The 13,966-nt window shown below is 36.6% G+C and overlaps 1 protein-coding gene across 1 annotated transcript in view; it reads left to right on the plus strand.

Moving 5' to 3' along the window:
* The window catches only part of POLR2B (RNA polymerase II subunit B), a 42,952-nt gene that overhangs the window by 501 nt on the left and 28,485 nt on the right, over positions 1-13,966 (plus strand). Inside the window, exons 2-6 of the mRNA XM_024579802.4 lie at positions 4,525-4,597; positions 8,495-8,645; positions 10,645-10,757; positions 10,883-11,102; positions 11,482-11,640. Coding sequence (XP_024435570.1) covers positions 4,525-4,597; positions 8,495-8,645; positions 10,645-10,757; positions 10,883-11,102; positions 11,482-11,640 — 716 coding nt within the window. The remainder of the gene's footprint in view (positions 1-4,524; positions 4,598-8,494; positions 8,646-10,644; positions 10,758-10,882; positions 11,103-11,481; positions 11,641-13,966) is intronic.

A 13,966-nucleotide genomic window follows, 5' to 3' on the forward strand; every position in this document is an offset into this window, starting at 1 on the left:
TCTTTTTCGTTTCCCTTAAGGCCAGAGTTAGTGGATTTATTGAATAGTTGAATTTTTGAGCGTCAGCCTGTGCGAGGCATTTAGAAAAGTGAGGTGAAATACACTGGGGACAAGGAATGTAGTTTGTGTGTGTGTGACGGGGTGGGGATTGGTCTAGTTTGGCAATTCTTCATGCTGTCATATGTGTAAGTAAGTCGTCTTAAAAGATGACCGTTAAATTTTCTCTTCCCACCAAATGACGATTAACTGGGCCAATATGTCTTTATTCTTTTCTTTTCACATATATAATTAGTCATATCTAGTGTATTTTCATTGTGTATTTTTAAAGCTCCCTCTTCCATTCTCCACAGCTACTATTTCAAACTTCATTTTCTTCTCTCAATCCCGTGCCACCCTTTACATTTCTTCTTCTTCTCTTATCCACTTCATGGAAAAAATAGGAAAACAAATGCTTAAACTCTGCTGTTTAAACTTTTCTGCCTCATATCTGAGTCTAGAAGTTTATTAGCATCATTACATTTTCCTTAACTCCTATCTCAGTGGAAAAGAAATTAAAAATCTTTCTTCTAGTTTTATCTTGCGAGTAGGTAATACATTCTGACGTCTCACGGCCAGAATTTAGAAGTGTCAGGTCTCTTTCTTGTTCACCAGCTGTCCAGTGTGAGGCCCCCCCACAGCAGGTAATCACTGTTCCTCGATTCTTACCACTTCATAATTCCACATGCATATTCAAGCAAATAAGTGGGATTCGGTTCCCCTCCATTACAGATGAACATTTATACTTTTCTGTATTTTTAATGTTTTGCTTTATGTAGATCTAGATTTTCATATCTGTACATAGTGTCCCTCCCCACTCCCCCCTCCCCCAGCTACCTCGTTTGAGTGGATACTTAACTGAAGTAGTGTCTTATTGATGGACATTTGGGTTATTTCCACTTTTTTTATGGTACAGACGTGCTGGAATGAATAACCTTGTACATATCATTTTGTCCAAGACAAGTGTGTCTGTAGGATAATTTCTAGATGTAGAACTGTCAGGTCAAATGATACACACTTTTAATAATTTGTTGGGTGACCTTAGTGATTACTTTAATTTGTCTTCTCATTAACATTGTATCATAGTCCTATGGAGAAAAGAGTTACAAGATACTGCGTTTATCAAGTCTGCTTCAGGATTGAGTTTACGTGTCATTCCTGTCAGCGTCCTTTGATATCTTAGATACGCCTCCATCAGTTTTCAGAAAAGGAGTATCTGAAGACTGATGGAGATTTAATGTGAAGTATTAAATCTCTTTTGTCTGCAAGAAAATAAATTAAACTCTTTATTTTTTCCTTTTTCTTCTAATATTTTGCCTTTCTCCTCCCATCACTGCAAGCTTCTAAAAAGGATAGGCTGTCCTTGTTTCTGATTTCCATTTTCAGGTTTTCCTCAATCCACTGCAGTCTGATTCTGCTCGTGCCAGCACATTGAAGAGCTTTTATTAAGAATATCAATGATTTCTCAATCAGTCTTCAGATAGACATTAAAAAATTTTGTGTGTGTGTTTATTTGTTTGAGAAAGAGAGCGAGAACATTAATTTGTTGTTCCACTTTGCATTCATTGGTTGCTTGTATGCCCTGAGCAGGATCTAAACTGCAACCTTGGCACATGGGGGCAGCACTCTAACCAACTGAGCTACCTGGCTAGTGCTGACATTTTTAAACTTTATCCAAACCCTGTTGTATTCAACACTGTTGATGACTTACTCCTGGAAACTCATTCCTGCCTTTTGCCACATCACTGTTACTTAATTCTTATCTATGTGACTTTCCTTCTTAACTCTTCTACTGTTCACATTATTCCTGGACGATTTCATTCATTTTCCGTGACTTAGTTACCATCAATATGTGGATGACTTGTGAAAATATGTTTCCAGGCCAGATGTTTTGCATGTCTAACTGCCGTTGGACAGTTTCACATGGTTGTCTCCCAGGTCCCTCAAACTTGTCACTGCCCAAACTGAGCATTTTCTATTAGCAGTCCTTCTTCCAAAGATGCTTCCCCCTGTGCTTTCCATCTTAGAGAATGGTATCACCTTCCTCTGTTGTTGAAACCAGAGCCTGGGCATCATTCTTAATTCCTCTTCTTCACCCCTATATCTAATCAGTCATCAAGCCCTGGGGGTTCTCTCTCCTAAATATCTCAAACTTAGTCACTTCTTTGTCCCCTCTGCCACAGTTCTAATTCAGACCATCACCATCTCTTGCTTGGACTATTTCCTCAGACTCCTTACTGCTTTGTGTGTGTCTGGTTTTCTTGCCTCCCCAATCCATTTTCCACAGGGTGGACGTAGTCATTTTTCAGAAATAAAAATTTGATCTAGCTATATCCTTGCTTAAATCTTACACAGAATCTTTGAGGAAGCTCAAAGATTCTGTGTAAGAGGTTGCTCAAAGCTCTATTAGTGAAGACCAAGCTCTTTGGCCACTCCTAACTTCATACTCTGTGTTTCAGCTACATTGGCTTTCTTTCATTTCTTGAATATCTTTCATTGTGGACTCTTTTGCACAATTTGTATTTTCTGTTTGGAATACTTCTCTATCCCTCCCACCTTCGCCCTCATCTTTTACCTAGTTTATTCCTATTCGTACGTGAGGTCTCTGCCTAGCTCAGCTTTTGGGGAGTCTTCCCTAACCTCCTCAGGTCCAGGTTAGGACTATTCATATCACTTAGTTCTTACTCCTAATTGATTTCATCTTGTCTGTATCTTCTTGGAAGGTGATACCCTCCTTGAGGATGCAGTTCTCGTTTTTATCTTGTTGAAGGTGGTATCTCCAGTGCCTGGACATAGTAAACACTCACATTCAATAAATATCTGAAGAATGGATGAATGAATGGGTAACCTTCATGGAGTTCATTTTCTTTCACATGGCTAATGTCGTGTTCTCTAGTATTCTGCCTTCAGTCTTCCTTCTCTTTGGAAACTCTGTATTCTACCAACCCCATGTTGATGTTCTCAGCTTTTTGTAGTTTATATCCCTGGAGTTTCATGTTTATCTTTGCCTAGTATAAGTATTTAAAGGGGTAAATGTTTTGTAAGTATACCTAAAGCTGACCTCCTCATCATTTTCTTTCCTATTCCCACCTTCTTACTTGCTTTTCCTGTGTGGCTTTGAAATTAACCTCTAATGATCAGATTCTGTCATCAAAGCTAGAACTCTCTGAGCTATTTTAGATAGCTTTTTCTTACCCCTTTCCCCATGTGTGGTTATCAGTAATTCCAATCTATTCAAGAATTTATTAAATAATTTATTTTGGATGTGTATCAGATTTTGAGTCCAGAGCTCTTAAGTTTTACAGACCGTATATATATATATATATATATATAGGTCAGAATAGAAAAACAAAAATACAGCACACTTATTCCTTAACATAAGACGATAATAATATTAGATGATCAACACACACTGGTTTTTCAAATCCTCTGTTCAAATTATTGTTGCTGCATAACTGCTCCAGAATTTGGTTGCCTAAAAATTAGTATGTTCATGGATTTAAGTGGTCGGGAATTTGGATAGATTGTAGTAGGAATGACTCGTCTGCTTCACGTCAGTAGTTTACCTGGGAAGACTCAAAGACCGGGTGTTGACAGCTGGGGCATGCATGATCCGGAGCGTTTACTCACATGGGTGGCATGTAGCTTAGGAGGACTCGAGGGCTAGGATCGCTGACTGATAGCGTCTCTGTATGATTTGGGCTACCTCACGGTTCACAGTTTTAGAGTAGTAGGACGTCTTAATGGCAACTCAGGGTTCCAGAAGCAAGTGTTTCAACAAGCAAGGTGAAACAGCATTGCCTTTCCTGACGTAGTTTCTAAAGTCACATAACGTTGCTTTAGCAGCGTTGTCTTAGTTATGGGAGAATAAAAAACCTGCCCAGATTCAAAGGAAGGAAACGTAGACCCCTATATGTTGAAGGTAGGAATGTCAAGATCAAAAGTAAAAAAGCTTGTGAAATGTAAGATATGATTGGAAAATACCATCTGTACATACATGTACATTTATGACATAGGGCTGTAATGGATCACCCAACCTTAAACTATTGTCCCGCTATTGGAACCCTTTTCTGCCTATACACTCTTACCCTAATCTCTAACTCCAGTCTCTGAGGCGCTTAATGATCAGGGGACTCTGTGCTTGCTCCTGGTTACCTTCATAGTTAGCTATTAATGAGAATTAGATGGACTTTGTGGAGAAAATGAAAAACTACAGATTCACACTTTTGCTGAACCTTTGTTATGAGGCCTGTTTGTGTGTGGGGAGAATACCTATGTGATGTAGACCTCTACATAGATATACCTCCCTATGTATGTTACTTCATTACAATTTAATTCATGTAATTGGAATTTTAGAAAAGTGAGGTGAAAAAACGGCGTTTTATTTAGCAGAGAGTAAATATGTTTCTGCTACTTAATGTCTTTGGAGCCAAGTGTTAATGAGTAGCATTTTATTCCAAACTAATACAATGCTTTTGTCTTTTGCAGATATGCAATATGATGAGGATGATGATGAAATCACCCCAGATTTGTGGCAAGAAGCATGCTGGATTGTAATCAGGTAACTTTGCAGACTAAACTGAATAAGCTTTAAAAGGAACTATAACCTGTAAAGGGATTTCCTGCTTATTTTGTTCTTGAAAACTAGATGTTCTATGTGAGTGTGTCACATGAGAGCCATTTCGTTTGTTTGTCGGTTTATATTTTAAGAGTTTCGGACTTATAGAAAGATTACACAAAGAATTCATGTATAACTTTACCTAAATGCTAATTAACCTTTTACAGTATATTTGTCTTCTTTCTCCATATTTTTTCTGAAACATCTGAGAATAAGTTGCAGACATAAGAACATTCTTTTATGTAACATAAGTCATCAAAATCAGAAAATTAATATTAATATATTGGGTTGGCCAAAAAGTTCATTTAGTGTTTCTGTGTGGTGGCTCTAGCAGTTCTTAGTTGTCTTTAACTTCATTTGAAACAGTTTTGTTAGATTGTATTGTGACAGCTCTCGTATATCAGCGTGTGTTAAAATAAAACCATATCAAAATCGGTGAATTTTTGTGCATCCATTTTAATATTGAAGATGGAAGAAAGTACGCAACATTTTGGTGTGTTATGCTTTAGTATTTTAGGAAAGGTAAAAACACAACTGAAATGCAAAAAAAGTTTGTGTGGCGTATAGAGGAGGTGCTGTGACTGATTGAACGTGTCAGAAGTGGTTTGCAAAGTTTCTTGGTACTATCGACATTTTGGCCAAATAATTCTTTGTTGTGAAGCTGTCTTCTGCATTGGAAGACGTTTAGCAGCACCCCTGGTCTCCACCCACTAGAAGCCAATAGTGGGAGGTGGCCAACATACTCACAATATCCAAATCAATAAAGTTATTGCTGAAAATGAAAAATATCTTTTATTTTACAGAAAAAAACATACAGACTTTTTGTCTAACCCAGTGATAATTTTATTTAATCTATAGACCTTACCCAGATTTTGCCAGTTGTTTCACTAATGTTGTTTATAGCAAAATAAATTATTTTTTCTGATTCTGGATCCAACCTAGGATCACGTAATATGTTTGGTTTTCACGATTTATTCTTTCATCTCCTGTAATCTAGAACAGTTCCTCAGTCTTCCTCTTTTTTTTCTGACCTTGACATTTTTGAAGAATATAGGCCAGTTATTTATTTTTTTCAATATTTTATGTGTTTAATTTTAGAGAGATGGGAAGGGAGGGAGAGAAATATTGATGTGAGAAACATTAATCAGTTGCTTCATGCACCCGAAACGAGGACCTGGGTAGCACCCCAGGCATGTGCCCTGACAGGGAATTGAACTGGTGACCTTTCGGTTTGTGGGATGGTACCCAACCTACAGAGCCACAGCAGTCAGGGCAGCCCAGTTACTTTTTAGAATGCCCCTCAGCTTAGGATTTGTCTGAGGTTTTCTTATTTAGATTCAGAAGGCTACTTTTGGCAGCAGTGATGTTCTGCTCTGGGGGCATTATATTAGGAAGTACATAATGCCTACTTGTTTCATTGCTGGTGATATTAATGTGATTTTTTTTTTTTAATTTAAATGGGTAAAGTTATAATTGGTTGTATTTCAACCCAAATTCCCCCAATTCTAAGTGTAATTAACATGTAATAAAACTCTGGCAGAAGCCTTATATATAGGTAAGAGAAGTAACTTTTCTGAGACCAGATGAGATCAGGTGCGCTCTGGGCAGTTTGGCCACAGACAGAAAAGTAACTTTTAAGTAATAAACTAGCATCATGCTTTCTGTATGTAACGTGATGATGATGCCTCTTTGATACCCACCAGCTCCACGATGTACATCCTGTAGTTGACATTTTCTCCCTTTTCCAATAATACATGCTTCGACATTCTGCCATTTGTATTTGGAATATAACTGAACCTTTCCTCAACATTGTTTTGTTAAAAATGTATGGCGTTTTTAGGATGTTAATGTATATTTTTCCTGTTAAACGTGGACTATAAAAATTTTGTATTGAGACATTTGGATTTTCTATAATGATTGAATATTAACCACCACGAGGCCTTTTACTAGGAAATAAAAACCAGGTAGATGTTCTGTGGGATATGCCTATACTCAAAGAATATTTTGGTCTTAGATGAAAATGAATTATTTTTAACATATGTGGTAGGTTGCTGAAGGATAAAATACTATATTGCGAATGGTCACCACATTTAATATTTTTTGCAAAATAAATGACTTGACTTTTACATTTTAATTGTAGGTGCTGTGGTTATTGTGAGATAATGTTTTGTTCTTTCGGTTTTTAACATCCAGTGACCTTCCCAAGCAATGTGAATGTGATAGCAGTATCACTAGTGACTTCAGTAAGATGACTTCTGGTAAAATAATCATACTATTAGATATAAATATGAAATATATAATTTAGACATTTAAACGATTACATTCCAGTGAAGCACTGTTCTAATGATTTTGGGGAAAGTAGCTATGGCTTAGCTTCCTGGGGGAATGGAACTTGTCCATTGTTTTTTAAATATTTTTTTAAATCATTAATGGTCCATAAAAACCGTTGCTATTTATATTAATAAACAGTGCTTTCCATGTGTTTCTTAAATATCAATGGCTGACTCAAACGGTTGTGAGACATTTCTTTCCTGTTAGCTCACAGTCTCTATGAAGGACATTGCCCCAGCCACTCTTAAGTCTTACCTTACACAAGCATTGTGTGCTCTGTTACCTACCATAGGATCAAACTTCTAATGTTGGTGGTTGTAGTTGATTAAATCAAGGTGGGACCTTAACCCAAAGCCAATCTGTAGGCATGTCAGTGATCTGCAAGGTGACCTGATGATGCCAAATGGGGAGGCTGGTGATGAGTTGGGCTATGCATGTTGCCTCAGAAAATTGATGTGACAATGGAGTCAGTAGTTACGAGGGAGAGGCGAGCGGAAGCTAAGGGGAGGTATCACAGATAGAAAGTGGTATCACTGAGGTCACAAGGTGGAAGAGTTGAGATAACAGAGGTGTGCTGGTGGGGCAGTTCCTGCTGCTGAGGGTTGATGAGATAGTCCAGTCCTTAGAATTGTGTTGGATCTCAGAGCCCTTTGAGTCTCACTAAAGCGTAGCTATGAAGCTGTTCTTGGGTGGTGGTGAGGAGTGAGACTCCTCTTGTAATTATGTCTACTTGTTTATATATATATATATATATATATATATATATATATATATATCTTTCCCCATCCCTCACATGAACAAGTGTCTATTCCTTATAAACAGTAAAGTCTGCTCTTTTAGATTCTCCATCCTTCTTTAGGGCTTCACTACGTGATTTTTATATCTGTGTTACTAGTTCTGACCTCCTACCCATGCTCCATTTTAAAAAAAAATTTTAATAGACTTTTATTTGTAAAAGCAGTTTCATCCATTTTTCATCATCAGTCATTTGCTGAGTATTTTCACTTAAGTGCCTTACTCTCAACTCACCTTTAACTTAATTCAAAATAGAACTAATAATCTTTAACCTAAAGTTGAAATTCTTAATGCATCCATATTTTAAAGGTCACTAATATCATCTTACCTCCTATTGAACTTAGAGTTCTTGTTTTTATCTTTAAATTTTTTTAGTTTTCTCTCCGACATTTTTTTCAAGAAATGTTTCTAAAAGGTTGGATGAAATTTATCTATAAAGGACATTTGTAAATTAGTGCTCCTATATAGTTCTTAGGTTGTATTTTAATTATTTTACCTATAAGTCTTGTTTCTATAAACTTAAGAAGTTCTACAAGGAAAGTTTGCCTAGTCTCACCCCTTTTTTGGATACCTCATTGAGTCTTGTGTAGTGGTGGTCATATAGTGGTTGGTATTTAATGACTATTTATTGAATTTCATTATAATGAAAATGGGGAAATATACGAGGAAACATCACTGAGTTGTAACTAATTATGAACTCAAATATTTCCCCAGTTCCTATTTTGACGAGAAAGGCTTGGTCAGACAACAGCTGGATTCTTTTGATGAGTTTATTCAGATGTCTGTTCAAAGAATTGTGGAAGATGCCCCACCTATAGACCTACAAGCTGAAGCGCAGCATGCAAGTGGAGAAGTTGAAGAACCGGTGAGATGGTCATGCTAATAAAGTAACATAAGTAAAAGAAGAGTATGGATTTGAAATCTCAATTCTCTCACCTGACTTAAAGGTTAAAAAAAAAGTCAGTTGGTGTGTTTAGCAGAGTACTTACAGGTCTTCAGTCAGCTCCTACTTTGTTTTTACAACCGGAGAGATGCATTTTTGCAAGTACATTTGACCCATGAACAACATACATGTGGCTGTTTTTCATCTTGTACACAGATGTATAAGTTTCATCTTGTAAATTTATAGTCTTGATAAATACAGTGCAGTACTAAAAATGTATTTTCCTTATGATTTTCTTAATAACACTCTCTGTTATCTAGCTTTGTTGTAAAAATATTGTATATAATACATTTAACATTCAGAATGTGTTAATTGACTGTTGTGTTATCAGTAAGACTTCCAGTCAACATAGGCTATTAGTAGTTAAGGTTTGGGGGAGTCTAAACTTACATGCAGATTTTTGACTGCATGAGATTGGGGGTGTGGGTTGGCACCCCAGACCCCAAGTTATTCAAGGGTGAACTGTAATTCAAAACCCTAATCCTATTCAGATAGTAGGTATTTAATAGTTGGGAAAAGGAAACTCAGAAATAAGATGAAGCAAGCCAAAAATAGTCATATTCCTTCAGAAAAACCCACTTGTTTCTTTGACAAGTATAAGGAATCATAAAAGTAAAAGTATTTGAAGGACTGTTGGGGGCAGGGTGGAACTTATCTTAGTAGAGAAAAGATACTTAGGCATTTCAGCAAGAAAATGCTTGGTGTGTTTGGCTTGGGGATGGAATGGGGACCACAATATTCAGTATATGATTTTTGGTTTGATCTGTTTTTGGTAGGTGCTAATGGAAAATGAGCTGGAACCAGATGGTCCCAGGCTTCGGATATCTTTGGGTGTCATGGGGAATTGTTGAAAAATCTTGGTATAGCCTAAGTTTGAAATAATAATGTCCTAGAAAAGGGTGATGGTAAAAATCAGGAGTAGATGGAAGGCTTCCTTTTGCTTCATTATCATTTGCCCTTTATTTACTCCATTTTGGGAAACTGGAGTGTCAGTTTACCTTCAGTGATTTGTTTAGTCCCATCTTCTCTTTTTCTGAGATTTGATTTAGAGAGAAACTCACTATCCATTTATCTCTGGAAAGCTCTCATGGATCTTGTTATTGGACAACAAATACACACACAGACACACATATCATTTTAAAGATCTTATTTATTTATTTTTAGAGAGAGGAGAAGGGAGGGAGAAAGAGAGGGAGAGAAATATCGATGTGTGGTTGCCTCTTTCATGTCCCCAACTGGGAACCTGGCCTGCAACCCAGGCATGCATGTGCCGTGACTGGGAATTGAACCAGCAGCCCTTGGTTTGCAGGCCAGCACTCAGTCCATTGAACCACACCAGCCAGGACAGAAATAGATATTTAATTGAAACCCTTCTTTTTTCCTCCTGCTGTTGGCTGAGCTGTAGTCAACTAGGGTTGGAAGTTATACTACTTTACATAGAATAATTAAGTATCTTTTTGTATGTTTCATGTAAGAATTAGGTGTGGTTTTTTCTGGTGTTCAATTGATTAGATTAGAGGGAAGCTCTTAACTGTATGGATTACCTTTTCTTTGTTTCCTGATAACTTTGTACTTCTGACCCTAACTAAGAAGAAGCACATGGAACTATGTAGATTTTTAATACAAATACATTTTAACTGTTTGTTATAAACGTAGAGCACATGAGATATGCATAGTCTTTATTTACTTTTGATATATTGTTTTTTTTTGTCTTCTGCCTTAAGAAAGTGATTAAGTATAAAACTTGACATCTATGGAATAAGAATGTTGACTTTGGAACATCCCTGTATTAGTAAAGTGAATGAATTTTGTCAGTTTCTATAGCTTCTACTCACAATGTTAATATGAGTTGAAATGGAATCATTAAAACTTTTATGGAAAAAAGTTATTTACCCTCTTTGTTTTTTTGGTTTTATTTCAGCCAAGATATTTGCTGAAGTTTGAACAAATTTATCTCTCCAAGCCTACCCACTGGGAAAGAGATGGTGCTCCTTCACCAATGATGCCAAATGAGGCCAGATTAAGAAATCTCACGTAAGAAAAGATTTTTTTCTAGCAGCTGGTAATGAAATACAATTCAGAAAATGCAAGTTTAATGAGTTGAGAGTTTTAGCAAATACCTTACTATTACTTATTATATTCTATTTTTATTTTCAAAGGTATTCTGCTCCACTTTATGTTGATATAACAAAAACAGTTATTAAAGAAGGCGAAGAACAACTTCAGACTCAACATCAGAAAACTTTTATAGGAAAAATTCCAATTATGTTGCGTTCAACGTACTGCCTGTTGAATGGCTTAACAGATCGTGATCTTTGTGAATTAAATGAGTGCCCCTTGGATCCTGGTGGCTATTTCATAATTAATGGATCAGAAAAGGTATAGTAGCATTATTTTAAGAAACTTACACAATGATGATTAAAATTTAAATTATGAAAGTTGAAATTAAAAAGTAAACTTTTATACAGAATAACCTGGAAGTGGCAGTTGAAATATTTATAGAGGTGTGAGAGTTGAAGTTATGTAAACCAAAATTTTATTTAGCTGTATTATATAATATGCACTGGAAATAAGGTCTATTGTTTGAGCTTACTTGTTTTTATGAAGCATTTATGCAAAATGGAGTTTGTGATGTTCAAGAATTGATGTTTCAGTGAGCCTGTATGATCAAATTAAATTAAGATACAGGTTTCACTCTTCTTTTATTTCAGGGACTTTGTGGGATTTATGGCAGTAACTTTTTTTATTGTCCATATAGGTTTTGATTGCTCAAGAGAAAATGGCAACAAACACAGTCTATGTGTTTGCCAAAAAGGATTCTAAATATGCCTACACAGGAGAGTGCAGATCATGTCTGGAGAATTCTTCCCGACCCACCAGTACAATTTGGGTTAGCATGCTGGCAAGAGGGGGACAGGTATGGACTGGGATATGATGTTTGGGTTTATTCCTTTTTGTAATTTACAGACTGGATTCTTAGAAAGGTTTTCTTGAACATATCAGTGTTATATGACAGGCATTGTATTATTTACTTATTGCTGTGTAACAGATTACTCCAATAGCAACATATATCTTTTCACAGTTTCTGTATCCAAACTCTTGGTGAGGCTAAGCTGGGTCCTCTAGTTGAACATCTCTCACAAAGCTGCAATCAGCATGTTTGCCTAGACTGCAGTCATCTTAAGGCTAATTCACATGGATGTTGGCAGATTCATGGCTGTTGATCTGAGAGTCTCAGTTCCTTGCTGGCTATTGGCCGGAAGCCTCTCCTAGTTCCTTGCCACATGGGTTCCGTATATACAGCAGCTGACAATATGGCAGCTTGCTTCATCAGAGAGAGTAATTGAGAAGAACCATAGAGTGTACAAGCAAGGTGGAAATCACAGTCTTTTATAACTTAATCTTGGAAGCACCATCTTATCATTTTTGCCATACTGTTTTTGTTATTTGCAAGTCAGTATGCTCAGCACCCTACTCTGTGCGAAGGGATTACATAGGCGATAATAGTAGTAGGAAGGGATTGTCAGGCACTGTCTTCGAAGCTTCCTACGACAGGCATGTTAGTTAAAATAATGTAATCTAATAATAGGTAGCATTTCTTGAATATTTGCTGTGTGCCAATTAAGTTATTCAGATTGCTTGATTTAATCTTTACAGTTATTTTGGAAAGTAGTTGTAATTACCTCCATTTAATTTTATGTACATTTTTTATTAAAAATTTTTAAAAGATTTTACTTATTTACTTATAGAGAGAGGGGAAGGAGAAAGAGAGGATGAGAAACATCAATGTGTGGTTGTCTCTCATATGCCTTCTACTGGGGACCTGGTCTACAACCCAGGCATGTGCCCTAGATTGGGAATTGAAATCAGCAGCCCTTTGGTTTTCAGGCCGGTGCTCAATCCACTGAGCCACACCAGCCAGGGCTAAAAAATTTTTTGAATAAATCATACATGCATGATAAAATAGTTGAAGAAGTACAATAAAGGGTATCTATAAAAAGTAGTCTTTGACCCCCAGGTCTCTTCCCTGGAGGTAGCTGCTTTTGAAAATCTCTGGACTGTGAATCAGTCCAGAAATAGTCTTAATGCAGAAAATACAAGTGGGAGCATACCACACACACTTGGCTGGTAACCATTGAAGTCATATTTTCATCAGCGCTTGATCATTCTTTTTGGGCTGTGATATTCCATATGCAGATGTAGCATAATTTTACTGTTTCTCTTAAGGGGGACATTTAGGTTTCCAATCCTGTGCTCTTAAAAGTAGTTCTGCTGTCTAATTTCACTTTTTATAAGTCTTACAAAGATCAAAACCTTGAAGATTAGAGAGTTTTAACTGCCTAAAGTTAAATACATATGTAGAATAGATATTAATTTAAAAGGTTTTACTTGTAAATGGGAGTGGGACGAGGCCCAAGTATAAGTGTCAGGAAAAGATCCCCAGGTGGTTGTGATGTGCATTTATTTTTGAGAAGCATTGGCCTGGGTTGTGGAGGGCAGAGATATGAACACAACATATGTTAGAGAGATTATCATGGCGACAGTGGGCAAAATGAATTAATCAGAGGCAGAGAATGGAAAATCATCTGGATTTAGTGATTTGATAGAGTATGAAGATGAGCCATTTAAGATTTTGCAATTTCTATCCCGGCAGTCTGTATAAAATAACTTTCAAGAATTTATTTTTAGAGAGAATCTATTGATTTCATTTTGAGACAAAAGATTTTTTGGGGGGAGTGATGTAGGCATTATTTTTTAGTGTTTTGTGTATTTGGAAAAACATCTATGATGAAACAAATAGACTGAATGGAATAATTGATAGAAATAACCAAATGGTAGTTAGACATCTGAGGGCTGGGAGTACAGAAAAAAGATCAAGATGAGGATTTGGGGATCATTTACGAAAAGTTGTTGCTGAGCAGCTGTGACATGGGATAAGGTTTCTGAGGAAGGAGGCCTGAAGTAGGAAGAGGAAGGCAACAGAAACTACTGTTAGAGGGATGGTGATAATGTAGGGTTTTGAGGCCAAGAGGAGGTAGAATTTGATATTGAAGGAAAGAAATATGATTAAAACTGAGAAGCCACATATTTGTGTCCCAGTTCAGGCTAGCAATTTTTATTTTGTTTTTCCATGTACAATTAAAAAGAGAAATTGGAAAAAATGAAGCTTGTGAAATAGGCTGTTTATTCAAACTAGGAGATGATACCACATAGACCAGCTCTGAGCTTGTACTTATTTTTCA

This window comes from Desmodus rotundus, chromosome 4, assembly GCF_022682495.2.
Source record: "Desmodus rotundus isolate HL8 chromosome 4, HLdesRot8A.1, whole genome shotgun sequence".
NCBI lineage: Eukaryota > Metazoa > Chordata > Mammalia > Chiroptera > Phyllostomidae > Desmodus > Desmodus rotundus.